General features: G+C 35.5%; 3 protein-coding genes and 1 long non-coding RNA gene across 8 annotated transcripts; all 4 read left to right on the top strand.

Annotated features, from left to right (window-relative positions):
• The first annotated feature begins 438 nt into the window (after positions 1-438).
• Positions 439-4,996, top strand: LOC101209927 (RGG repeats nuclear RNA binding protein A). The gene is made up of 7 exons (XM_004140461.3): positions 439-921; positions 1,670-1,961; positions 2,059-2,124; positions 2,451-2,583; positions 2,857-3,012; positions 3,130-3,186; positions 4,576-4,996. The coding sequence occupies exons 1-7, from the start codon at positions 720-722 to the stop codon at positions 4,753-4,755; spliced, it is 1,086 nt and encodes a 361-aa protein (XP_004140509.1). The 5' UTR covers positions 439-719; the 3' UTR covers positions 4,756-4,996.
• A 1,311-nt stretch (positions 4,997-6,307) lies between these two features.
• LOC116404807 lies at positions 6,308-9,158 on the top strand. Its single transcript, XR_004217889.1, has 3 exons — positions 6,308-6,420; positions 6,865-7,120; positions 8,505-9,158. It is a non-coding gene; the product is annotated as an uncharacterized LOC116404807 (long non-coding RNA).
• Positions 9,159-9,754: 596 nt separating this feature from the next.
• LOC101210473 (RGG repeats nuclear RNA binding protein A) lies at positions 9,755-15,044 on the top strand. The gene is made up of 7 exons (XM_004150948.3): positions 9,755-10,222; positions 12,719-13,010; positions 13,101-13,166; positions 13,335-13,461; positions 13,704-13,859; positions 13,990-14,046; positions 14,574-15,044. The coding sequence occupies exons 1-7, from the start codon at positions 10,024-10,026 to the stop codon at positions 14,757-14,759; spliced, it is 1,083 nt and encodes a 360-aa protein (XP_004150996.1). The 5' UTR covers positions 9,755-10,023; the 3' UTR covers positions 14,760-15,044.
• Positions 15,045-15,811: 767 nt separating this feature from the next.
• LOC101210717 lies at positions 15,812-22,950 on the top strand. 5 transcript variants are annotated; one of them, XM_031887694.1, is made up of 15 exons: positions 15,812-16,424; positions 16,545-16,597; positions 17,195-18,124; positions 18,280-18,340; positions 18,428-18,490; positions 19,301-19,364; positions 19,461-19,554; positions 19,766-19,849; positions 19,940-20,029; positions 20,148-20,199; positions 20,391-20,846; positions 20,919-20,980; positions 21,119-21,228; positions 21,315-21,402; positions 22,446-22,950. In XM_031887694.1, exons 1-15 carry the CDS (start codon positions 15,986-15,988, stop codon positions 22,749-22,751), a joined length of 2,952 nt encoding a protein of 983 aa, XP_031743554.1. In that variant the 5' UTR covers positions 15,812-15,985; the 3' UTR covers positions 22,752-22,950. The 5 variants fall into 5 exon arrangements, with proteins under 5 accessions (XP_031743554.1, XP_011656849.1, XP_011656848.1 ...); XM_011658547.2 differs by having other exon boundaries at positions 16,536-16,597; positions 20,148-20,175; positions 20,394-20,846; XM_011658546.2 differs by having other exon boundaries at positions 16,536-16,597; positions 20,148-20,175.
• The last annotated feature ends 1,202 nt before the right edge of the window (positions 22,951-24,152 follow it).

Raw genomic sequence — 24,152 nt, 5'->3', positions numbered from 1 at the left:
TGTAATTGTCCTTCAAAATTTAAGAAAACCTAATGAAGAAAATAAATTATAATTTAGAACATTTAGAATATATAAATTATAATTTAGAACCTTTATAAAATTTACCTGTAAATTTAAGTATTTTATCTTAATCTTTCTATTTTTTTATATTGAATATATATGACTAAAATTTAGAATTTTGAGCTATTCATCTACAGGTACTAAAATCGAACAAACTCTAAAATATAAGAACTAAAATCATAAATTAAACTAACTTTTTTTTTTTTTTGTTAGTAAGTTAGTAACAACCATGGTTGGAAAATCCAACCTCCTAACTTTCAAACTATATTCACCCAAAATATACAATTGGAAAATAACAATAGTCACCCAAAATAGAAAAAAAATATACAAAAATTAACTAAGAGGAGTTGTCTAATATTATTGACAAAAATAAACCCAAATAAATAAAAGGAGGAATTTAGGTCAGTTGAGTTCTCTTTTGCTCTCACTCACATCAGTCACTTCCATTGCGGCTAGGGTTTTTTCTTTTCTTCCTCTTCCCCCTTTTTTCCCTTTTTTTTCTTAAATTTATTTCTACAAGATCTCTTTGTTCTTTTATTATATTCATGGAGGTCTTGCTTAGATAGGTTTTGTTGATCTCCTTTCTCGGAGTGGAATTAATTTTCCTTTTTTTTTGTTAGCTCTTTTTTTGGGGTTTTTGGTTTCCAGATTGTTTCCAAATGACCACCCTTAATCCTTTTGATTTGTTGGGGGATGATGATGCTGAGGACCCCTCTCAGCTAATTGCGGCTAAGGTGGCGGCGGTGGCCACGGCGCCGCTGTCTAAGAAAGCCCCTGCTCAGACCAAACCCCTTCCTTCTGGGGCCCAACTGAATAAGCCTGCTAGTCTTCCTTCCAAGCCTCTTCCACCTGCTCAGGCTGGTAAGATTCTTCGTTGCTTAATTTTTGGTTTCGTTTTGAATATTTATGTTTTTCTTTTTTTAAAAAGTATCCCTTTGGTCGATCGATTTTACATTTTTCAGATAATGTTTATTCGTTTCGGTTTTAGGTGTTTGTTTTTCTTATTTAATTCTACGTAAGAGCGAAGGATGGTAATTGTTTTTAATTTGGTTGGAGTGTTGAAAATTTCCTCTTTTTTTTTTTCTCAAAAAATTTGTGGGATGGAACTGTTGTCTTCGTTTTATTGTGTGTTTGGCAGTTGAATTTTGTTCGTAACTTAGATAATACCGAATGAGTTGTTTGTTTTGGTATTGTGATTGGAGGATTAACGTATTGAAGTATTGCTTTTGGCTGAAATCTGATGTCTGAAATGCAGTTGTGAATAAATAAATTTTATTTTAATGTTTCAAGGCTTAAATAAGATTTTGTTTTCTTACTATGATATGTTGTTTTTCTTTACGTTGATTTTTAATAGTCATCTACTGATAGCAGTTGAACATTACCAAGTTGAATTTGTGATTGTTTATCGATTTGGGATCTTTTTTGGGAACTTGGAACTGTGCAAACAATTCTTCGTTATCATACCAGTAACATTTTTTTTGTCTTTCTTCGTCCTGTTAGATTATAATTTACCGACCTACTATTGTTTATCCTTCAAATTCTTGTGAGTGTCCACTGAAACGAATTATCCATTAAGTGATTAAGATAATCTTTTTCTTACTTTGTGTAGTAAGAGAATCAAGGAATGAAGGCAGTCGTGGAGGTCGTGGCAGTGGACGAGGTGGAGGACGGGGATATGGGTATGGGCGAGGTCGCGAGGGTGGTGGGTTTAATCGAGACTCTACCAATAATGAGAACATTAATGCACCTGAAGATGGAGTGGGTGGTAAGACATCTGAAAGACGTGGATATGGTGGGCCTCGTGGTCGTGGTGGCCGTCGAGGTGGTTTCAATGATGGAGAAGGTGCTGAAGGGGAACGCCCTCGTAGAGCATTTGAACGCCACAGTGGAACTGGTCGTGGGTAAGTGTCTATTGTCTGTTCTTTTAAATTTTATTGTGCACACTCCTGCTGTATATTCTACACTGTTTTGACGCTTTATTCCTGATTTTATGCCTAGAAATGAATTTAAACGAGAAGGGTCTGGTCGTGGAAATTGGGGAAGGTCAACCGACGAATTTGCTGAGTAAGTACATGTGTATACCTTCAATCTTCATGCATGTCTTTTTCCAGGTATTATGTGTAATTGTGCGTACATGAGCCTTCTTCTCAATCCTTCTCATAGAAGCTGCCAGGTTGGCTTGAAAGACAAATTTATATAGTCAGGCATTCCTTTCTCAATATGTGGAAGATGCTCTCAACCACATCGTATACGGGGAGCTTGGCTAACTTCATTTTTCTTTTCAGGGAGAGGGTTGCATTTTTATGCTCATGTTATTATCTCTTGTATGCTAATAAGATTGTTCTCTCCTTGACAACTAGTTATGCCTAAAATTTCTGTTTTATATTTAGGGTAGCAGGGGAAACCGTTAATGAAACTGAAAAGAATGTGGGTGACGAAAAGCCTATTCAAGAGGATGATACATCAGGTGTGAACACGGAGAACCCTGCTAAAGAACCACAGGAAACCGAACCAGAAGACAAGGTTAGTATCTTCAGATTTTAGTAAACTTCCCATAAATGTGGGACCTACTATCTCACTTGTTTTGATTTTCTTCTGGCTGAAAAGCGACTTGTAGTTTTGCTTGCATGTCAAGTTGAACAGGCTTTATTACTTCACTTCTAGTAGCATAAATTTGATACGTGTAGCAGTTGTAAATTTGAATGCGTATATCAATCTGATGGGCTTGGGTTGCGAAGTCTTTTGTACTGTTTGACTTGATTTTGAATCTAATGTACTCTTTTTTTTTCGATGCAGGAAATGACTCTGGAGGAGTATGAAAAGTTGCTTGAGGATAAAAGGAAGGCCCTTCTAGCTCTAAAAACTGAGGAGAGGAAGGTGGATCCTAAAGAATTTGCATCCATGCAACAACTTTCAAGCAAGAAGGACAACAATGACATATTTATTAAATTGGTACACCTACTTAACACTCTTTCGCTGTTGATATATCCCCTATGGGATCTGATGACCCTTGGCCTTGCATTAAATGAGGACTTGACAGTTTTATCTCATTTGTTACCCCACTTGTAGGGATCTGAAAAGGATAAGCGAAAAGAAATGGCAGATAAAGAGGAGAGAACTAAGAAGGTATTATTATCTCATCTTCTTTAAATATTTCTGACTTTTAAATTGTTTACTCGGGTTTTACCCTACGCCTGGCAAAATTTTAAAAGTCTTAGGGCAGCCACCAGCTTTTGTTTTCCTTAGTGACGCAAGGGCAAGTATTTAGCCATAAATCTCATTTTGAACATAACAATTAATGCATAACACACAACACATAGTAAAAGATAAAATGAAAAATCTCAATTTCCGATCAATATACATTAGTTTTCACGAGTTATTATTCATCTAAGATCATTCTCATAATGGAGAAACGAAACTGGAAAGACTAAAATTTTGCCTTGCCCCAAGAAGATAAACAATGCGACTCTAGACTCTAGACCCTACGAGCCTATATTTTTTCCAAAGTTGTTTTGATGAATTGAATGAACAAAGAAAAAGAGACAAAAATGAAATGGTAAACGAGGAAAGGAAAAAAAAATCGAGAGAAAGAACAGACCTTTTAGGTTGTCTCGTCTCTTAGCGCCCCAAACACCTTTCCCACCTACAAAGGAAGACAAAATTATGGCTGTCTTTTAGTGTGACCTGTTACTTTTCAGGCATAAATTATTGAGTTTTATACTTCAGATAATGTGCAAGTTGTTTGTTTTAGTGACAAATAAATGTTGTCTTTTCGGCACTCATCCCATTAAACAGACCCACAACCTGACACTAGTACTAAAATTTTCTCCGAAGTCAATTATGTATGAAGCATATGCTTTCCACGTTTCAATAGTGTAACCATGGAGGAGCGTGCCTCTTGTTCAAAATAAATAAAGGCTACTCTAACTTCAGAAACCTTCTATCCTTGAGGCATGAGCCTTACATTTTGAAAATGTTGATGTCCGCCAGCACATAGGATGCTCTTTATTTGGTTTATTCCGAACCTACCTTAAGAAATTTAATTGAATTACTTTTTCTTTTAAGAATATTATATCAGTGGTTGAAATTTGCACTGATGACCTATTAACGTAGGTAGAGGTGACGGCATACTTTGTGAGCCCATGCTGAGACTGACCGGAAGAAATTGAATATGATAATATTACTCAATTTTTAGAACCATTATTAGAGGAAACTAAGGTTATTTTAAATTGTGCTTTGATGAGTTTTATTTGGCAAAATGATTGCAATGAAATCATCCATCAATTTGATTATAGTAGACTTCCAAAAAAATGAATTTAATGCGTTAAAGTAGTCTTTATTCCAAATGATAGAATTTGCTTCCAAATATTTTCTTATACAAAGCTTTGGTTCTAACTTCTAATTAGGCTCATATCAGCATAAAGGAGTTTTTATTTTGCTTGCCATACAACATTGTTTTGGCCGTTCTAGACCCTGTAAAAGGTTAAATGACTGATGTTTTTCTTCTTCACTTAGTCTTTGAGTATCAACGAGTTTTTGAGGCCTGCGGACGGAGAGCGTCACTACGCCCCTGGTGGCCGAGGAAGGGGTCGTGGACGTGGTTCAAGGGGAGGATACAGTGGCAGCCCGATGAGCAATGTTGCAGCCCCATCCATTGGAGACCCTGGGCAGTTCCCAACCTTAGGTGCGAAGTAAATTTCGCAAATAAATTTTCCCTTACAAAACTGTGTTTTTGATCTGGGGCAGGAAACTGACTAGAATAATATAGTCTCTCCTGTATCAAAATGATTTTTAAGTTTAATTTGTTTAGGTGTAAATTGTCAAAGTCCTTGTATTTTCCCTTGTCCACCTTTCTTTGTGTGTTTTCAACTGTTGTTTCAAGACTGTTTGCCAGATCAAACTGTTTATTTATGGACTTCCTTCTTCCCCATCTGAATTTGGCGTTTTGTTTTTCATTTGTTGCTCTTAATGGTTCCGATAATTGCTTTTTGCTATTTGTCAAGTATATGGAATGAATTTTCCTTCTGAAAGTATCTAATTGAATGTAAAATAAACTAAGGTCCGTTTCATAAGCAATCGTTTGTTTAAAGTAGTTAAGTTTATCTACACATTTGTCATTTTGTTGAAGGAATTTAGTTATCTCTCTGCTCCTTTCAATTTGGTACACCTTGTGCATGATCCATATTGGCACTGTTTGTTTTTAATTGTTAGTTTAAACTATCTCTTGTGTGTTTTATTTCTCGGATTTTCTATACTAAATGTAAGCTATGGATTCCTCTACGTACACTTCTTGTTCAATGACTTCATCTTTAACCCTTGATCATGACTTACGCATCACGAAGCTAAGATAGATCAATCACGAAGCTAAGATAGATCATTCACTCTTGGTCTAATATTTTTCCACATTGATTGATGCCTTTAAATCAAAAGTTTTCCAAAAATATCATCACAATGAATAAAGTTATTGTGTTGAAGAGATCACTAGTTAAAAGAGTGTAGAAGTTGTTAAACTTGACATTAATGGAGGCCTTGATAAAGTTATCATTTATGGGGGAACGAGAAAAAAAGGATGGAAATTTGTCGTCTCTCTTGTTAGAGATTCCAACCAACCCACCAAGTAACTTAGGACTTTTTTCTTAAAGAAAAATGGTAATATATGAAAATTAGTCTACAGGTGTTTCTTATAATTATAATAACTAACAAAAGAAAACGAAACTAATAAAATGTGAATAAAAAGAGTGAGTCATCACTCTTTATAGTCAACTCTTTCTAAAATATCATTCTCAATCGACGTTAGCGTTAAATGATTAATTTTATGTTTTTAAAAATAAAGATCAAAACATATCAATTTTTAAAAAATACAGTATCTTAAAGTTTGAGTGATAGATATCTAAATATGAAATGGAATGTAATATATTATAGATAATATTTGAAAACATAAATAAACAAATAAATGAAGCTATAAGTTATAGGGGAAATTAACAAAAATAAGCCAAAAATGGAGGAATAAAAGATTTATGAGATTGATTTTTAAAAAGTTGATTTCTAGGACAAATTATGTGTGAATTGTCTAAATTACCCTTAATTCATTTTACCTTCCATTCCTTCTCCTCAACGCAGAAACAAAACGCAAAAAAAAAAAAAAAAAACACACACACACACATTCGCTTTCTTCTCCTTCTACTTCGGTGCATATCATCGCTTCTCGGATGTCGTTCGTCGCTCCTCCGGTGTGAACTGAAAAGATCTGAACAAAGAGCCAAAGCTACACTTGTTACTTCTCTAAGGAAAAAACTAAACCCCCTAATCTTCTTCCTCCAAACTTTCCTCTGATTTTCGACTCAAATATTCAGCAATTTGGTGGGTAACTATTCTTTGTTTATTTCTGTTTTTCTTCCTTTTTAATACGTGAATTAGGGTTGAATCAAAAGACCGCTTACTGAGAGTCGAATCTTTGATGATGGCACACAGAGATCACGGTGAATTAGTACATGATAGAAAAACATGTTTAAGATTTTGCCGAAATTTTAAATAGAGACCTAGGTAAGGATGGATTAGCTTAGGTGAAATTTTGTGATCATTTTATGATCGTTATAATGGTTACAATTTTACTTGTTTCCAATTCAGTCTCCTATTTTTTGAACTGAGTAAGAGGGAGTGGATGAATATTCAATGGTAGCATTAGAAATGTATTTGTTTCGAAAGCCCATATGATTTTTTTCCTTTTGGGTAGATTCTGTTTTGCAATCTGAACGGACTTTATATATAGGGTTGGTGCTTCATTGTGATTTCTTTTTTTTTCAGTTGCTGCTAAGATAATTTTGGTGGAAGAAAAGAGACGGATCAATGCCAAAGGGTTTGAAGAGTAAATATCAATCTACTTCTCATTAGGTTTTGAAGGAAAAAGAAAAGAATTGTGTTAATGACCTTGAAGGGATATTCACTAATCTTCAAAATGCAAGGAAGGAGAGTCGTACTACTGACATTGCACGTGTCTCTGTTTTACTTTCGACTTCAACTCCGGCGGACGCTTCTCCACTTCCATCCATTTCGATTTCAGGTTTGTTTTCACCGGACCTCTCCATTTCTTATCCACTCCTCTACGTTGGCAGTGCCGTATCCATCATTTCCTTTGCAATGTACTGTAATAATAGAAAAACCATACCTTGGAGTTTAGAACTTGAATTCGAACATATATTTGGTACCCCATATAAACTCTGCAAAGCTACCAGTACAATAGAATATCATAAGCTGCATTGTTGAAAGACCATTTCCTTTGCAATTTGTTGAAAGACATTATCATAAGCTGCATTGTTGTTCTCTACTTTGTTAATGTTTTTAGTGATGTAGTTCCAATAGAATACAATCTTTAGAATGCATGTTTAGCTAGTCTAGGTAGTCTACTAGGTGTTAAGGCTTTAGGGTTAGCAATTTTATTAGACTTAGCTACTTTGCCTTGAATTTTTCCATCATCTCGTACCTATCAGCACCTATCTCGCACCTTCCAAAATTTTGAGTAGAAGTCCCAAGATGAGAGTGTTAACCTTCCTAAACCGTTTAGAATGCATGTTTAGCTACTCTACTAGGTGTTATGGCTTTAGGGTTAGCAATTTTATTAGACTTAGCAACTTTGCCTTGAAATTTTCCATCATCTCGCACCTATCATCTCTCACCTTCCAAAATTTTGAGTAGAAGTCCTAATATAAGAGTGTTAACTTCCTAAACCGTTTAGAATGCATGTTTAGCTAGCAATTTTATTAGACTTAGCAACTTTGCCTTGAAGTTTTCCATCGTCTCGCACCTATCAGCACCTATCTCGCACCTTCCAAAATTTTGAGTAGAAGTCCCAATATAAGAGTGTAAACTTCCTAAACCGTTTAGAATGCATGTTTAGCTACTCTACTAGGTGTTAAGGCTTTAGGGTTAGCAATTTTATTAGACTTAGCAACTTTGCCTTGAAGTTTTCCAGCATCTCGCACCTATCAGCACCTATCTCTCACCTTCCAAAATTTTGAGTAGAAGTCCCAAGATGAGAGTGTTAACCTTCCTAAACCGTTTAGAATGCATGTTTAGCTACTCTACTAGGTGTTAAGGCTTTAGGGTTAGCAATTTTATTAGACTTAGCAACTTTGCCTTGAAGTTTTCCAGCATCTCGCACCTATCAGCACCTATCTCTCACCTTCCAAAATTTTGAGTAGAAGTCCCAAGATGAGAGTGTTAACCTTCCTAAACCGTTTAGAATGCATGTTTAGCTACTCTACTAGGTGTTAAGGCTTTAGGGTTAGCAATTTTATTAGACTTAGCAACTTTGCCTTGAAGTTTTCCAGCATCTCGCACCTATCTCTCACCTTCCAAAATTTTGAGTAGAAGTCCCAAGATGCTAGTGCATCCATGTTTAGTAAGTCTCTTATGCAATTATATTTAATTAGTTTTTTTTTATGCAGGTTTCAGTATGGCTTCAACATCAACTAACGGTCCCATGTACAAGATTGACCCTGCTCATCATTTTCAGTCTATAGTAAGTAGTTTATCACATTTAGTAAGCAGGTTGACTATGTTGTCGGATCAAAACAAGACTGTCAAGATCCTTGGGTGAATGTTGATTACATTTACTCTCCATTCAATATCCATGGCAATCATTGGATTCTATTATGCTTGGACTTGGTACGTTGTCAAGTTAAGGTATGGGATTCGCTTCCGTCGCTGACGAGTGCCGAAGATATGAGAAGCATATTAGAGCCAATTCAAGAGATGGTGCCAAATTTGCTCGATGCTACTGGATTCTTTGTTAGGAGAGGCGGATCATCAACACACAAGGAACCTTGGCCACTTGTCATTGTCGACTCCATTCCACTTCAACGCAACAATAGTGATTGTGGTGTATTTACAATTAAGTATTTCGAATATGAAGCTTCTGGTTTAGATGTAGCTACATTATGTCAAGAAAACATGTCATATTTTAGAAAACAATTGGCATTTCAATTATGGACCAACAATCCCATGTATTGACTTTTAGTTCCAACTTTTGAAGGAATTGTATATGTTCCAAACTATGTACATAAATAGTTTTATATAATGGAATGAATACCATTTTTGTTTTTTGGTATGCAATTTTTATTTCATTATCTTGGAAAATTGTAAAGTGTGCAGAACTTTTATATAATGTACAACAATGCAGGTGAGAGCAACATTTTCATGCTCTTAGAATTAGGAAGGCCAATTTATCCCACAATGTATGAAAATGGAGAGAGATGAGAGAAAAATGAAATATTCTTTTTGGAAGTGAGAAAATGGAGAAAATGGTTTTCAAAGGCCGGTGGGAGACCATGGGAAGAGCTTCAGAAAGAAATTTCAAGAAAACGAATTAAAGAATGGAAAAGGAAGAAAAAGGAAATTTCGTGAAAATGAGGGAAAATGGAACACCAGAGGGAGGGATGAGAGAAAAATGAAACATTTTTAGAAAGTGAAAAAACGGAGGGAGAAGGAGAAGAGAGGATTCATAAATTGATTTTAGGATATTTTTTAACTTGAGGGTAATATAGACTTTTTCCAACTAATTTGTCCTAAAAGTCATCTTTTTTAAAATTCATCTCAAAACTCTTTACATCCTTCCAAATTATCCTATTTTTGATAATTCCCCAAGTTATAGTATATTGTTGCGATACCGCACGAGGGAGGATATATAGAAACGGTCGAACAACGCAAAATAACTATATGCGTTTATCTATCGAGTTGGCTCTTCGTTTGCACTTACACTCACTCGGCCATTGCGGCTAGGGTTTTCTCCCAGTTTCTACCGCTTTTCGATTCGATCTTTTTTTCTTTTCTCCTCTCTCTTTTTACAGATATTCTTCATAGATTCATCATGGAGTTCTTGTTGTTAAGGTAGGATTTCGTGGTCGCCTTTCACGGAGTGCAATTTCTTTTCAACTTTTCCGGTATTGGTTTTAATATAGTTCGGAAATGGCGACCACAAATCCATTTGATTTGTTGGGTGATGACGATGCTGAGGACCCATCGCAGCTAATGGCTGTCAAGCAGGCTGCGGCGGCGCCTAAGAAAGGTTCTGATCATCCTCAGGCTAAACAACAGGCGGCTGCGGCAGCTAAATTGAGTAAACCTGCTAATCTTCCTTCCAAGCCTCTTCCGCCTGCTCAGGCTGGTTAGTTTCTTTCTCTTTTTTTTTTTTTTTTTTTTTTTGAATTGGAGGTTATTGATTGTGTAAATATCAGAGTTCGATTTTGATGTATAGTTTTCTTCCTTTTGTTTTCCTGTCTAGGTTGATTGGTTTTGCATTCCGTGATTTTTGTTGTTGTTTTGTTAAAGTTTTTTGTCTGCTTGTTTGCATGGTTACATTGTTTGCGCCTATGGGAGAGTGCGAAGTCTTTCTTTGTGATGTTAGATATATACATACACGTAGGAATGAGTGATTTTTAATTCAGTCAAAATTTTGTAGGCTATATAATTACTTTTTGCGATACCCGGCTGGGATTTATTGTGTATTCCTACAATCCAAGGCTCTGCATTCCAAATTTATTTGGAATTCAGATAATATTCAATGGTTTGTATGTTTGGAACATAAATGGAATTGAGTTATCAATATTTTTTAAAATTTTTTTTGGAAGAAATTCGAGTGTCAGTCAGCAATGTTGTGATTTTATAACGTACTAGGTTATGAATTTTGTCTGTACATTGTTTAGATAGTATTTTCTTTATTCTTATTATGCCATTTTTCCTTTGTGTGTGGCAATTGAAAAAATTTGAATATTTTGATAACTTATGTACAAGTCTTTTAAAAAAGAACCTAGCTTTCGTTGAGAAATATGAAGAATGTATTAGGGCATACCAAAAACCCTGCAAAAAGAGTTCCCAGTCCTAATAGTGAGAAAGGACCCAATCGAAGAATGAGACCAAGTTAGTAATCACAAAAGCCTGATTAACGGATGTTCATAATGAAGAGTTATAACCAACTCCCTATTGTTCCTTTCCAACCAAGTACTTCATAAAATGGCAAAAATAGCTAGCCAGCTACTGCCACATAACTATTCATTTATCACGATTCACAACAAGGAGGGGGGGTTCATAAGCATTTCCTTGGTCACCCCAAACATGAGCCAAATCAAAGCAATTTTTTTTGAGAAAGAACTGTTCAACAGGGGCAATCCAACATGAGATGGTTGAGGTTCTCCTCTAACTTCCGGCAAAGAATGCCATTAGTCCATTACAGTTGCAACAGTAAGATCAAGATGAGTGCCTTGGTAGATGGTCCTGCATGCTCACTATTCCAAGCTATCATGGAGAACTGCTAGACATTACTTTCACTTTTTCTTTTCCTAAAAAAAAAATGAAAAAAGGAATAGTGAGTGGAAATGGGTTTTCCCCCCTCCCAAGTATCCTAAAATATCAAGTAGACTAAATAGTTTGAACTGGGATAACAATTAGCAAAGGAAAGCTCGAAGCAATAACAGTCTGGTGGTGTTCGCTAGAATATTTAAAACTACAACTTGAACTCCACCTAGAAGGCTATGGTCCATAGTTGCTCAGAAGGCTATGCATGTGTTACAGACTTTCAGCTCCATGAAAAAATGTCAACCATTTTGCTAACGAGTCTCATTATGCAAACTCAGGTTGCCAATGCCTAAACCCTCTAGATCAACTAATTTTGACACAACCTCCCCCACCCTTATTTACTCCTTCCCACAAGAGATGTTTCTTATGAATCTTTCATTTTTCTTACTGATTGAGACAAGCATTCTAAGCATGCAAGGAAGGTAGATTGGGATCCTACTCAACACTAATTGGATTGATGTCAGCTTTCCCCCTAAGAAAGGCATTTCTCTGTGGTTTTTGAATTTTCAGTAGGTCCCAAGAAGGCAAACTATTTATTTTGATTACAATTACCCCGGCCCCAAGGGAAGTCCAAGGTGGGAACAGGGAAGCTTACTCACCTCACTTTTGAGCAAAATTAGACCCAAGAGGACAAACTTAGAAGGCTCACAATTTAGATCAATGATGGAGGTTTTGCACTCTATTGATTTTAAGGCTTGAGATATGTTCAAAGGACAAGAAACCACTAAGATTCATAAAGGAACTATGCAATTGCTATATATTATATATATATATTGACGATATCCAATTGGTATAATTTATGCACAAGTTCAATTGAAATGTTTTGGTTGGCTCTTGATATGTGTTCTTTTGTATTATTTCTTGATGAAAGGTTCTTGTTTTCAATATTTACCTTGAAGAGGAATTGATATATTTGATTTCTTCGTAGATTTCTTGATGGAAATTTCCATTTTTTTCTAAAGAAGTCATGTTTTGGAGGAAAAAATTGTAGGACTGTGTGAACAAATATTTGCATGTATACCCAAATCGTGGGCTGTTGTAAAGAACTGGTTTGTCTCTGTATTGTATTTTTAAATATTCCTGGTTCTTAATATAGAACTTGGTAGTCTGCAGTCAATTTTTTATTCCATTTTGAACATAGCTTTGTCTTGTATCATATTGCCCATATTACGCTATTGTTTATCAACAGAGTCTTCCTTATTCTATTGGGTTCTTATGAGTGTCTTGATTCCTGTCCAATTGTTATCAATTATCCATTGGGTATCTGAAAGGATTTTTTTTTAATTATCTTTTTTAATACTTTGAGTAGTAAGGGAAGCAAAGAATGAAGGTGGTCGTGGAGGTCGTAGTAGTGGCCGTGGTGGACGTGGATATGGACGAGGACGTGGCAGTGGTGGTTTTAATCGCGAGTCTCCCAACAATGAGTACTCATTTAGTAGTAACCCTGAAGATGGAGAAACTGGAAGGACGACAGAAAAACGTGGTGGATATGGTGGACCTCGTGGTCGCGGTGGCCGTCGTGGTGGTTTTTATAATGGAGATACTGCTGATGGTGAACGCCCTCGTGGTGCATTTGAACGGCACAGCGGAACTGGCCGTGGGTGAGTTCTTTTTTCAAGAAAACATCAGCTTACGCTATGCATCTATATCTTCTACTCTGTTTTGACATCTTCAGCCTGTTTTATACCCAGAAATGAATTCAAGCGTGAAGGGTCTGGGCGTGGGAACTGGGGAAGGTCGGCTGAGGAATTCCCTGAGTAAGTACATCCCTATGTTTTGGATGTTTCTGTATGTGTGGCCTGGTTCTTTTCTTTTCTCCTATAATGTTTGGCTGGGGTGGGGAAGGCTGGGAGGCAGATGTTACTGGAAGTTGTATGCATGTTCGAACTCTTGTATGCTAAGAGGCTAGCTTGTTTTGCATACAGGGTTGCTGAGGAAGCTAATGAATCTCAGAAGTTAGGTGATGAGAAGCCCGTTCATGAGGATGATACTGCAGGTGTCAACACAGAGAACCCTGCAAAAGAATCAGAGGAAAAAGAACCAGAAGACAAGGTTTGTGTTGTCAGGTTTTTTTGGTAGACTTCACTTAAACTGCAGCCTACCATTTCACTTGCCATTTGTTTTTCTTGTTAACTGAAAATTAATTTGTAGTTTTGCTTGCTTATCAAACAAATTGAATGGGCATTGATAGCCGGAGTAGTAGTAATACACTGGTGGGTTAGTATTATGAGCTTCGCTCTATGTTCAACATGATTTTGAATCTGCCGTGTACTGTTTCTTTTTCCTTGATACAGGAAATGACTCTGGAGGAGTACGAAAAATTACTGGATGAGAAAAGGAAGTCTCTTTTGGCACTGAAAACTGAAGAGAGGAAAGTGGATCCCAAAGAATTTGCATCCTTGCAACAGCTATCAAGCAAAAAGGAAAACCAGGACATCTTTATTAAATTGGTACATCTATTTAGTCTTCCTTTGGAGTTGCAATTATATATTGATATTGTTCTGATGGATGAACATTGGCTCCTTGATATATTGGTATGGTCTTGGACATGGCCGCTGAATCTCATTTCACCATTTGTAGGGATCTGACAAGGATAAGCGAAAAGAAACTGCAGATAAGGAGGAAAGAACTAAGAAGGTATTTCCTCTTGTGTATTACATGATTTCCTGTCCATTACATAGGTTTTTAAAGTTTAGTTCTCAAACGAAGAAAAATGTTCTATTGTGATGCCTTTTGCTGCTTCAATTCGTCACCAATTGAATGACGAAATCGAAGTGTGCATACTTCGTCTAATTTACTTGTGTTCTGTGGATACACTCTCCTGTTTGGATCAAAGCTTAAAAGAGAGGGAGTTTTGGCCGTCAGTTCAACATCCTAACTCAGATAACTCTAGGTTTTTCAATCGTGTCTTTGAGTTCTAAGGAGAATGGGTGTTGGGTCCTTCAAGGAAACTTGGTTTTGGCGATTGGCTTAGGAAGCCAAAATCATGCTCCTAAAATGCCTGAAAAATATACGAGCTACAACCAAGAAACAAGTTCGATTATGAACTGAAGGTTTTAAAACAACACTTCCGTATTGTAACCTAAATTCTGCTCATACTCAAATAATTTAATGATCAACGAAGTACTGATTTTTCTGTTGTTTTCTTTCTTCTATTTTCATAGTCCGTGAGTATCAATGAGTTCTTGAAGCCAGCCGAAGGAGAGAAACACTACACTCCAGGTGGTCGGGGTAGAGGCCGGGGCCGTGGTTCAAGGGGAGGAGGTTACGTTGGCAGCTCAATGAGCAGCAACGTTGCAGCCCCATCTATTGAGGATCCGGGGCAGTTCCCAACCTTAGGTGCAAAATGAATATTCTGAATAAATTGCACTCAAAACTGTGTATACGGTTTTGGGGGCTGTCTCTTTGATCTGGGGGAATGGCAAGAAGTTGAGTAGAATAATTAGAGTTTTTCTTTCCTAATGTATTAAAAGAAAAAGAGGTTAAAAAGCTTAATTTGTTTGAATGTAAATTGTCAAAGCCATGTATTTTTCCTTTGTCACACTTTTTCGTTATGTGTTTTTTCCCAACTGACTTGCCAGATCAAAATATTTATGACATTTTAGCTTATATACCATAATTCTCTATTTCCAAAATTTAATTTGTTCATTGCAAATTGTTTTGTTAGCCTCTCAACTTTAATTGAGTAAATTGTTAAATAAATCAGAATAATTGTCTATCTTTAGAATATTTTGAAAAGTTTTTGTTATTTTAAAATCATTTTCTTTAAATCACATTTTCACTTTCTTTATTTAAGAAACATCATAATTTTTGAAAATATATTCAACAGCCATTTTTCACTAACTATTATTAATTAATTTAATGTAGTTAATATATTAGAGTTGTAATAAATTAAGTTTCACTATTTTTCTTATCATTAGTAAATTAATGTAATTTCATAATTATAGTTAATACACAATAACATATAACTTTTGTCAAAAATATAACATTGAAAAAAAAACTTGTTTTTTTTTGGTATTTTTGTGTAATTAGTTTATCAAAGTTTTATATTTTTGAATAAATTTCTTCGTTATTAAATTTTAATTAAAATTTATCAGTGATTAAAAAATCAAAACTATATCATATTTTGAAATGAAGAAAATCAAATTCCAAACTCAGATATTAAAATCATATATTGCAAAATAATAATAATAATAAAAAGATTTCAAGAACTAAGGAAAATACATTTTGAAATTTAAGAGATGAATAAAGGTGTAAAATTCCGAGAGTAAAAAGGTAAATTTGCCCCAACGTGTTAGCATTATTTAATCTATTTTTATTTATCGGGAATGGTGTTTTGGTAAATTCCATTAGCCAAACAAAAAAGGCGGGAATTCCCTTCCAACTCCCAAATTTTCTTCACATTCACCATTTCCCGCTCCTATCGCTTCGCTTCACTTCACTCTCTTCCCATTCTCTCTAGCCCTAATCTCATTCTCTTTTTTCTTCATCTTTTTCCAGATCTGAGGTTTAGATATGAGATATGAGATTTGGGGACTTCGGTATGTTGTGTGATTGATCTTATTCTTCACAACTAATGGCTGATTATTTTCGTTTTGATCCGAGTGAGTATAGTCTTCATACTACTGTTGAGCTGCAGAAAGCTTGGTATTTGTTCACGATATTGTTGGATATTGGTCGTCCTGCTTCTCTGGAAGAACTTGCTGCGAGATGCGAATTGTTCAGTGCTACGGCTTGTATGGTTCGGTATCTGTGTGAAATTCCTGATTCTCCTATCTGTTTGGGGGATGATGCTCTTGTTTACATTTCTATTGTTGCGATCTCTGCTATGGGGCGGTATTTTTCGAAGGCTAGTAGTGGATGGGATTTTTCTAGACGGGGTTTTGGAGTTATAGACTCGAATAGGTTCTGCGGTAGGGATGTTAAAACGTACTCGCGGAAACGAAGAAGATCAGTATTGGATTCTGAAGGACCTTTTTATGGGAAAAAGATTTTAACTTCGACTTCTGGAATTGGTATGAGTTTAGGGTTTGTTTTTCTCTTCTCTAGTTGCTATTTCCAGCAGTGTTTTACTGATTTATTATTTTATTTACTTTATTCATAGTTCGACTAAAGATGATTAATAGCTGTTGTAGGGAATGAAAGTTGTATTCCAATAACTAGGAGGGTTTCTCATAATTTTGCTAAGGTACCTTTTCAAATTCGCTCTTTCAATTTTTTTTCCAGTTCTGTTTTTTATGTGTATCCTCTGAGAATTTGGATGGCCCCTATTGTTTATATGCATTATTGTACTGACGGATCGAGATGCTCTCTTTTGTAATTATGAGACTATAACATTTTTATGATTCATTAAGAAATTCCTTCTTAGCTACGCTCTTGAATGGACTATTTTGTACTTGTCATAGTTTCATTCACAAATTCAAAAAGTTCAATCTGGTTGATGACCATATTTCCGATCATTATTTCTTATTTTTCTTCTGATAATGAACATTCGATTTCTTTATTGAAATGATGACTTTTATGTTTGAAACAAAAGTAAATTTTATTTATATTGAGCTTGTTGTCTTGGAATTGCTTCCAATTTCAATCTTCTATGGTCACATGATAATGCAATAGTTTAATAAGTCTCATATTTTTCTGTTAAATCTGGTCTTTAATTAATTTATTTTTATGTTGCTTTATGTTCTACAACTTAATAACTTTGTCATGCTTGATTTCAGCTAGTAACTTTTAGTTTGTTAAATGCAAAACACAGCTGACTCTTTTTTTGTTTCTCTGCATAAAGGTACCTGCTGACTATGTGACTCTCACCAGTTTAAATTCGCTGACAGTTGATTTGCCTTTTGAAAAACTTGAAATGGGACATTTGGATGTAAAAGTTGATGAAGTGCCCGACTCTCTTAGTTATGCTGATTCTCCAAAATTTTTGATGTGTCATGCTCGAGAAATGAGAGCTGGTATTGCTGCTCAAGCAAGTAAAACTATCGTTAAAGATAATGTTGGCCCTTTAAGTGAGAATGCCTATGATCATCACATGCACGAAGTCCAAAAACGCTCAAGTATGCCTAATTTAATGCACACAGACAGAGGAATGTCATATAACTTTGATCTTTCTTTGGGTGCATCGTGTAGCTCCACAAACGCCCTTTTTTATGACAAAAACTACAATATACAACCTTATGTTCAACCGCTCGAGGTCAACAAAGGGATTTGCACTAGGTATCTTTCTAATATTTTGGAATGGAAGGTAGAAGATGAGAAAAATAAGATCTGTGAAATGCAGAATTGCTTGGAGTACACTAAAACAACAGAGAACCATCTTGTTCATTTGGAAGGGCACACAGTCATTGGTGAAGCAGAAAGAAACTTCCTAGACTTGAAAAAGGAAGTAAGTATATCAAGCATGGTTGGAGATGATATATTCAGGAAGGAAGAAACTCATATTCCCTGTTCCATAGCTGAACAACTATGTAATGAGGAGCCACATGTCAAGACCTTGGGGGAAGTAGATGGATCACAAATATGTACTCTATCTCCTGAGGAAATTCTCATGGAGTCTGCAGTCAATAAGAAGGTTTCCCAATCTGTCAAGCAGCAAAACCGAAATATCAATTTTCATAAACTGATGTCTAAGGTGCAGAAGTTCAAGAAGAATTCAAATGGTAGTGTGCACATTAAGGAAAATCCTTTGGACCCTACCAGTTCTTCTATGAAGGTAAGTTTATCTTACTCTCGGTTTTGCAACCTTTGAAGCTATCTATTTTTATTTTAGAGGTTCTTGAGTGATAATGGATGCTTGAGCTAAATGTATGGGGTATTTGTGGTTTGAAGTGGAAAAAAAATAGCCTAATTATTGATCTTTTGAAACAGTTGGAGAAAACATCATTTCCTCAGTTTGAGTCTTTCATTGTTGAGGAAGAAGAAGGTTCTGGTAAGCAACTTCCTTTCTCATATATGAGTAGCAGATTCCTATTTTTTCTCATTTCCATTTGTACTAATGATGTTCAAAAATATTCAGGTGGCTATGGAACTGTTTACAGGGCTCGGAGAAAAAAAGATGGCAAACGGATAGCTATCAAATGTAAACCTGGTTTACTTTTATGCTACTCTTTTAATCAGTTTTTCAACGGTCTAACTTGTGCGGGTGCATACACACACATTTTTTGGAAAGGAAACAGATATTTCATGAGTATTATGAAATGTACTAAAGGCTAATGAAGGTTAACAAATCACCTCTAACAAGTGTTACTGAGAAAGTAGTTAGAAAATACATACTTGTAACATGTGGCTACTTGTGTACAAAATAAAATCAAACAAAAAATTGTAGTGTTTCTTCATATTGAATGTTCTTTTGTTTCTCTCTTGTCAAGAAGTCCATTGGAAGCTGGAAAAATTTCAACTATGTGGATGTAACTTAAAATGAATACAGATATTTAGTTTGCACCAGAATTGAGGTCTTTTGGACCCTTTTAGTTGAGTAACATTCTACTCTCTAATTTGGTGCTGTCCCCTAAGTAACGATTCAAATAGTGTAGTTGCTTACAAGTCTGCAAGTCAAGAGGTTAGATCCTCTATTGTTTTTACTGGATTGAACAAATGTTGAGTTTGACAGAGGTAATTTACGTTTTGGTAGTTTTTTAGTGGATGGTTTTCCATATAGGAACAACAATCTTCCACAGGGGCATGCGACCATTTTATGGTAAAAAAAACTAAAATTTTATTGTCACGTGTTTTTTCAATCTATTATTGTCACATTCTTAATGCTACATTTATTCTGAAGTTAGATTTTTATTTGATAAATTTTAATTCAACTCTTTTGCTAAGGAAACAAGACTTTTCTTTACTGAAAAGTGGAAAATATATGACAAATGTTTTATACTTACATTTTCAGGTCCCCATGTCAATGCTCACAGACACAATGTAAACAATGAGCTAAAAATGCTCGAGCGGTTTGGGTATGTATATTAGGAAGAAATATTATAACATTCTCTTTGGTTCACGTAAGCGTTTACAAGTTGCAATATGGTATTGATATATATCTTTTCATGCAGGGGAAGGAACTTCATAATCAAGTATGAAGGGTCTATTAGTAGTGGCAACAGCGAGTGCTTAATTCTGGAACATGTCGAACATGACAGACCTGAGGTAATTTCTCTGCAATTCAAATTTAATATATTTTGAAATACTTCTGACGTTACTATTGTGAATTTCAGCTACTTCATAATATGGAAAGTAAACGTAAAAACTGCTTTGTAGTTTCACATGATTAATTTTAGTTTTGGAAGAAGTATGATCTAAACTCATTTTTTTTACTAAGTTCTATTAAAAAACGTTTTTATCTTATGTTAATATGTAGGTTCTGAAGAAAGAAATTGATATAGTTCGGCTACAGTGGTATGGTTTCTGCTTGTTTAGGGCTTTGGCATATCTGCATAAGCAGGTGAGATATTGCTGTGCGTGAATGGAAAGGAAATGAAAAATTTTATAGACTACTGTATATGTCTAACCAGTTTCTCTTTGACACTCTTAGGGGGTTATGCACAGAGACGTAAAGCCTGGTAACTTCCTATTCTCTAGAAAACAGAACAAAGGTTACCTCATTGATTTTAACCTTGCCATGGTTGGTCCCTGTGTTTCATTTGCTATTTTACATCTGTTCAACTTTCACCTCCATTGATTGAGTATTAATTAAAATTCTAATATTCTGTGATGTTTCTTGCCCACTATTTTCATTTCAGGATTTACAGCAGAAGTACTCTGTAGCAAGTAAGCTTCATTGTGACACTCCAGGTCATTTTTTAGTTCACGTTCAAAGTCCACTTGGATGCAAAAAAAAAAAAAAAAAAAAAAAAAAAAATTGCATTTCGACAGTAGTAGCATGAACCAATAGTAAATCTCCTTTTGATGTTTAGGTAAATCAAATTCAAGTAATCATGCATTTTTAGATCATGTTCCTGTCTCTCATTCTGTGTCTGGTTCAGCAGTTAAAGAAAAGAAGGATGTCAGAGGTTCTGTATCTCTCACCGGGGGAGAAACAGGAAAATCTAAGCAACCTGGCGAACACGAAAAGAACTTGAAAAGGAGAGTTTATGTACCCTTGAAACAATATCCAAATATGCGTGGTGGGAGTGCAGTTCGAAGCCAGGGTGCAGATGGATCAGGTGTAACCTCTGCAAAGGATGTAACAAGTGCTAGGACGTTTTCCACAGAAAAGATGAGGGAGCCTCTTCCATCTCAAGGAAGAAAGGAACTGCTAAGTTTGGTACAAAATGCATTACGAAATGCAGACCTTGCTACCCAAAATAGCTCTGATCTACGAAGAAAAAGAATAGCTGCTCCTCAAGCCAAGGAAGACAATAGCATTATACATCCAAGTCCAATGCTGGTCCACTGCACTGGCATTTCTGTACCTGCTCCCAGGTTACTAAGAACTAAAGGTTTGTAGATGAATGTTCTACTTTTGAAGTATTTGGTTGCTATGGTCGTTTATAAAGTAGAGTTACTTTCAGGAGATGCAAAACGTAAAAGAGAGGGTTCTTGTGCTGGGACTAAGGGGTTTCGAGCTCCAGAGGTGACCTTACAGTTACCTTGAAACAAATTTCAAATTTCAGATTTCTCTTATGTAGTTTTGTGCTGTTTGGGTCAATGTGACCCACCTTCAATTACTATTGTGTTTGGGCATTCACTATCAACCCATGCAATTGTGTAGGTCCTATTCAGATCCCTACATCAAGGTCCTCAGGTCGATGTCTGGTCTGCTGGCGTTACTCTTCTCTATCTAATGGTTGGAAGAAGTCCTTTTACTGGAGACCCTGAACAGTAAATTCCAAATCTGAACCACAACTTTTTTTTCTTTCACATTTTGTTTGTCCAGTGACATTTCTGACTAGTATAAATTCTGGTAGGAACATAAAAGACATTGCTAAACTGAGGGGCAGTGAAGATTTATGGGAGGTGGCCAAATTACATGATCGTGAATCTTCTTTTCCAGGGGTATATCTTCTAACATCTGCCAACCTTCATTCAATCTTTACGCAAGAAATCACTCTTTTGTTAATTGCCTTGAAAAGAGTTCTGATTATTAATTATCTACCAATAAATATATCTAAATTTTAGCTTTTCAAAATTTGAAATTATTCCAATTGTTTCTGTATTGCGAAACACTCAAACATGAAGAAACATAGTGATAATTGCTGTGATTGAGTATCATTAAAAGGCGTGACTATAGTCCAGGTGAAACCCAGATGCTTTTGTAGTTGATAGCATCAAAACCTCTCCCAGTTACTTGTTTTGACTCCCGATGTACCTCATTGAGGTCTGCATGTTTTTTCCTTTCAACACAAACCCTCACTATTACTCATATAAAAAGTGGCCTTCCTTTGCTCCTTCCTTTTTGTGTATTTTTTTCTCCTGGTGTCATCTTTAGAAATTTTTGGCCTGCTGCTGTGGAATCTTTCGTGTCAATTTTTTGTTTTGTTCTTTCGCTCTGTTGACTTGCCTGATTTTGTTCGGCTCGTCTGGCTTCTTTATGGTGCTCTCTCCAAGTTTTTTGACACTTTTCTAGATTCAACCTTTTCATCTTTTTAGCTTGTACTCACCACCAGTTGTAATCGTTTTCTTATATACTTTGGGATTTAGATTTTTTAGCATTAGTCTTCTTTCATTCTATCACTGTGAAGCTTTGTTTTCTTTTTCAAAGAAAAAGAAGTTATGGTATTTGTCATTTCCTTGTCTTTAGTAACTGTGTTAGTATGCTTAAAAACTGTACCTTCCACCTTGCCTCAGTGTTCGGCCTTCTCTTATGATTTGATTATACAAACCAATAATCACGATCGCTTTAGTAAGCCAGTGATCTTTTGGTGGGTCGACGACTTGATTTGCTAGTTCATAGCGTCTAACAACCCCTGACCATTAGTCTGATTTTTCATATATTCATCTCGTTCATTTTCTTAAGTATGGTGATGAGATTAGAGTTTTGATAAATACATGCTGCTTGTGAACTTATTATCACGGTGAAGATGTTCTTAATGTTTCAGGAATTGTTTAACATAAAATCTTTCCCACCTATGGATTTGCAAAGTTGGGTTAAGGCTCACACAAAGCGACCGGATTTTGTCAAGCTCATCCCGAGATCACTATTCGATCTGGTAGATAAGTGCCTCACAGTTAATCCAAGGCAAAGGATTACTGCAGATGAAGCTCTAAAGCATGAATTCTTCATCCCATGCTACGAGAGGCTTCGGAAGCAGAAAATGCTTCGACGAGGTTCTAGCTCCACCTCTGCCAATGTCTTGGGAGAACGCGAAAAGGTTCTTGGACAGCCATTTGAGGTCTCAAGATGAATACAAAATTTTCAAGGTTTTGATATTCAATTCCCCTCTGAAACTGTATATGTCTTTAGATGATATTGATATCGAATGTATGTTCATGCCATTTTGTTAACTTTGTAACAAAAGATATATAATTAGCAGAAAGCAATGTGTATACATATACTTTTGAATTAGTTAAAGAAATAGCAAAGCTCCTTGACTACATTCTTTCCCTGTAGTGTCTAATTCTATGGTTTGGGGATAGAGTATGGCTTACACCTTTTTTTCTCTGAAAAAGTGAAACAAATAAGTGTGATTACTCAACAAATGTAATTTGTGTATTAAATAAATTTGACATATATTTCCATTTGTCACATAATCAAAATATTGAACAAACTTTTAAAGACTTTAAGTACCTCTTCCATGACACTTTTAAACACAAATCAAAATATAATTTTAATGAAGTGATTGATCATATGACAATGGACACATCTTAACTCACCATTAATCATACTAAAGGAGTATAGAACCCATCAATCAATATGAGGTACCAAAACCATTTTAATTTACTTTTTAACCTTTCAAAAGCAATGAACATATAAGAGTGGTGTGACAGGTGGAAATAGCATTAAGAAGCACAAAGTTAAAAGGTGAAAAGGGAGAAAGTAATGGGATCATCGAATGGCATTTTGAGAATGAATGAGGTTGGAATTGGAAAAGAGTGTTTGGTAGAAATGAAATTATGGGTCTCTCATCCACTTTAATTGAAAAGCCAAATACCTTTCCTTTTTCTTTTCTTCTACACCATGCACTCACCCAACACCTTTGCCCCCACATTCTTTGTTGTGCTTTGCTAATCAAACACCCACTCTCCATTTTCCATTCATCTCTCCATAATTCAAAGCATACATTACATGTTCCGAAAACAAACAATTAAGCAATCCAAAGAAGGTAAAGATCGATACATAATTCACTAACAATGTGTTAGTTACGTCCACAGAAAGAACAAATATTATTAGAGAGAATTAATATTGTTTCAAAATACAATATGACACCAACTAGGTTAGGGAGTTTATGTATTGTACTTCTCTAAGTCCTTTAGACAAAAACATAAATGATACATGCACTAGGTTGTTCCTAACGTCACATAATGAATTCAAGACATCCTTTTAAACACAATATTCAAATTCGTAAAATAATGTCTTTAACTTAGTTAAGTAAATCAGACAGATTTTGGTTGAAGTGAACGAATAGATATGAGAATTAGTCAATGCACATGAATCATCTATTTATGAAACTACGTTGCAAACTACTTCAAGCGGAGCTTCACTTGTTCATATGAAAATTTACAAACATCATAAACAAGCTGATCCTCACAAATATTACTCAATCTCGAATTTATGATTGAGATTTTTAGGGTAATTTCAATTTTAA

Source organism: Cucumis sativus, chromosome 6, assembly GCF_000004075.3.
Source record: "Cucumis sativus cultivar 9930 chromosome 6, Cucumber_9930_V3, whole genome shotgun sequence".
Classification (NCBI taxonomy): Eukaryota; Viridiplantae; Streptophyta; class Magnoliopsida; order Cucurbitales; family Cucurbitaceae; genus Cucumis; species Cucumis sativus.
Note: the sequence above shows the minus strand (reverse complement) of the source record. Positions and strands in the feature narration are given on the sequence as shown.

Excerpts from the sequence above, each read along its gene's own strand:
- LOC101209927 (XM_004140461.3), top strand. The coding sequence starts at position 720 with ATGACCACCCTTAATCCTTTTGATTTGTTGGGGGATGATGATGCTGAG. Across the intron at positions 2,584-2,856 it reads AAACCGAACCAGAAGACAAG|GAAATGACTCTGGAGGAGTA; the intron begins GTTAGTATCTTC and ends TTTTCGATGCAG. Across the intron at positions 3,013-3,129 it reads ATGACATATTTATTAAATTG|GGATCTGAAAAGGATAAGCG; the intron begins GTACACCTACTT and ends CCCCACTTGTAG.
- LOC101210473 (XM_004150948.3), top strand. The coding sequence starts at position 10,024 with ATGGCGACCACAAATCCATTTGATTTGTTGGGTGATGACGATGCTGAG. Across the intron at positions 13,462-13,703 it reads AAAAAGAACCAGAAGACAAG|GAAATGACTCTGGAGGAGTA; the intron begins GTTTGTGTTGTC and ends TCCTTGATACAG. Across the intron at positions 14,047-14,573 it reads AGGAGGAAAGAACTAAGAAG|TCCGTGAGTATCAATGAGTT; the intron begins GTATTTCCTCTT and ends CTATTTTCATAG.
- LOC101210717 (XM_031887693.1), top strand. The coding sequence starts at position 15,986 with ATGGCTGATTATTTTCGTTTTGATCCGAGTGAGTATAGTCTTCATACT. Across the intron at positions 18,341-18,427 it reads TGAGGAAGAAGAAGGTTCTG|GTGGCTATGGAACTGTTTAC; the intron begins GTAAGCAACTTC and ends AAAAATATTCAG. Across the intron at positions 19,555-19,765 it reads TCGAACATGACAGACCTGAG|GTTCTGAAGAAAGAAATTGA; the intron begins GTAATTTCTCTG and ends GTTAATATGTAG.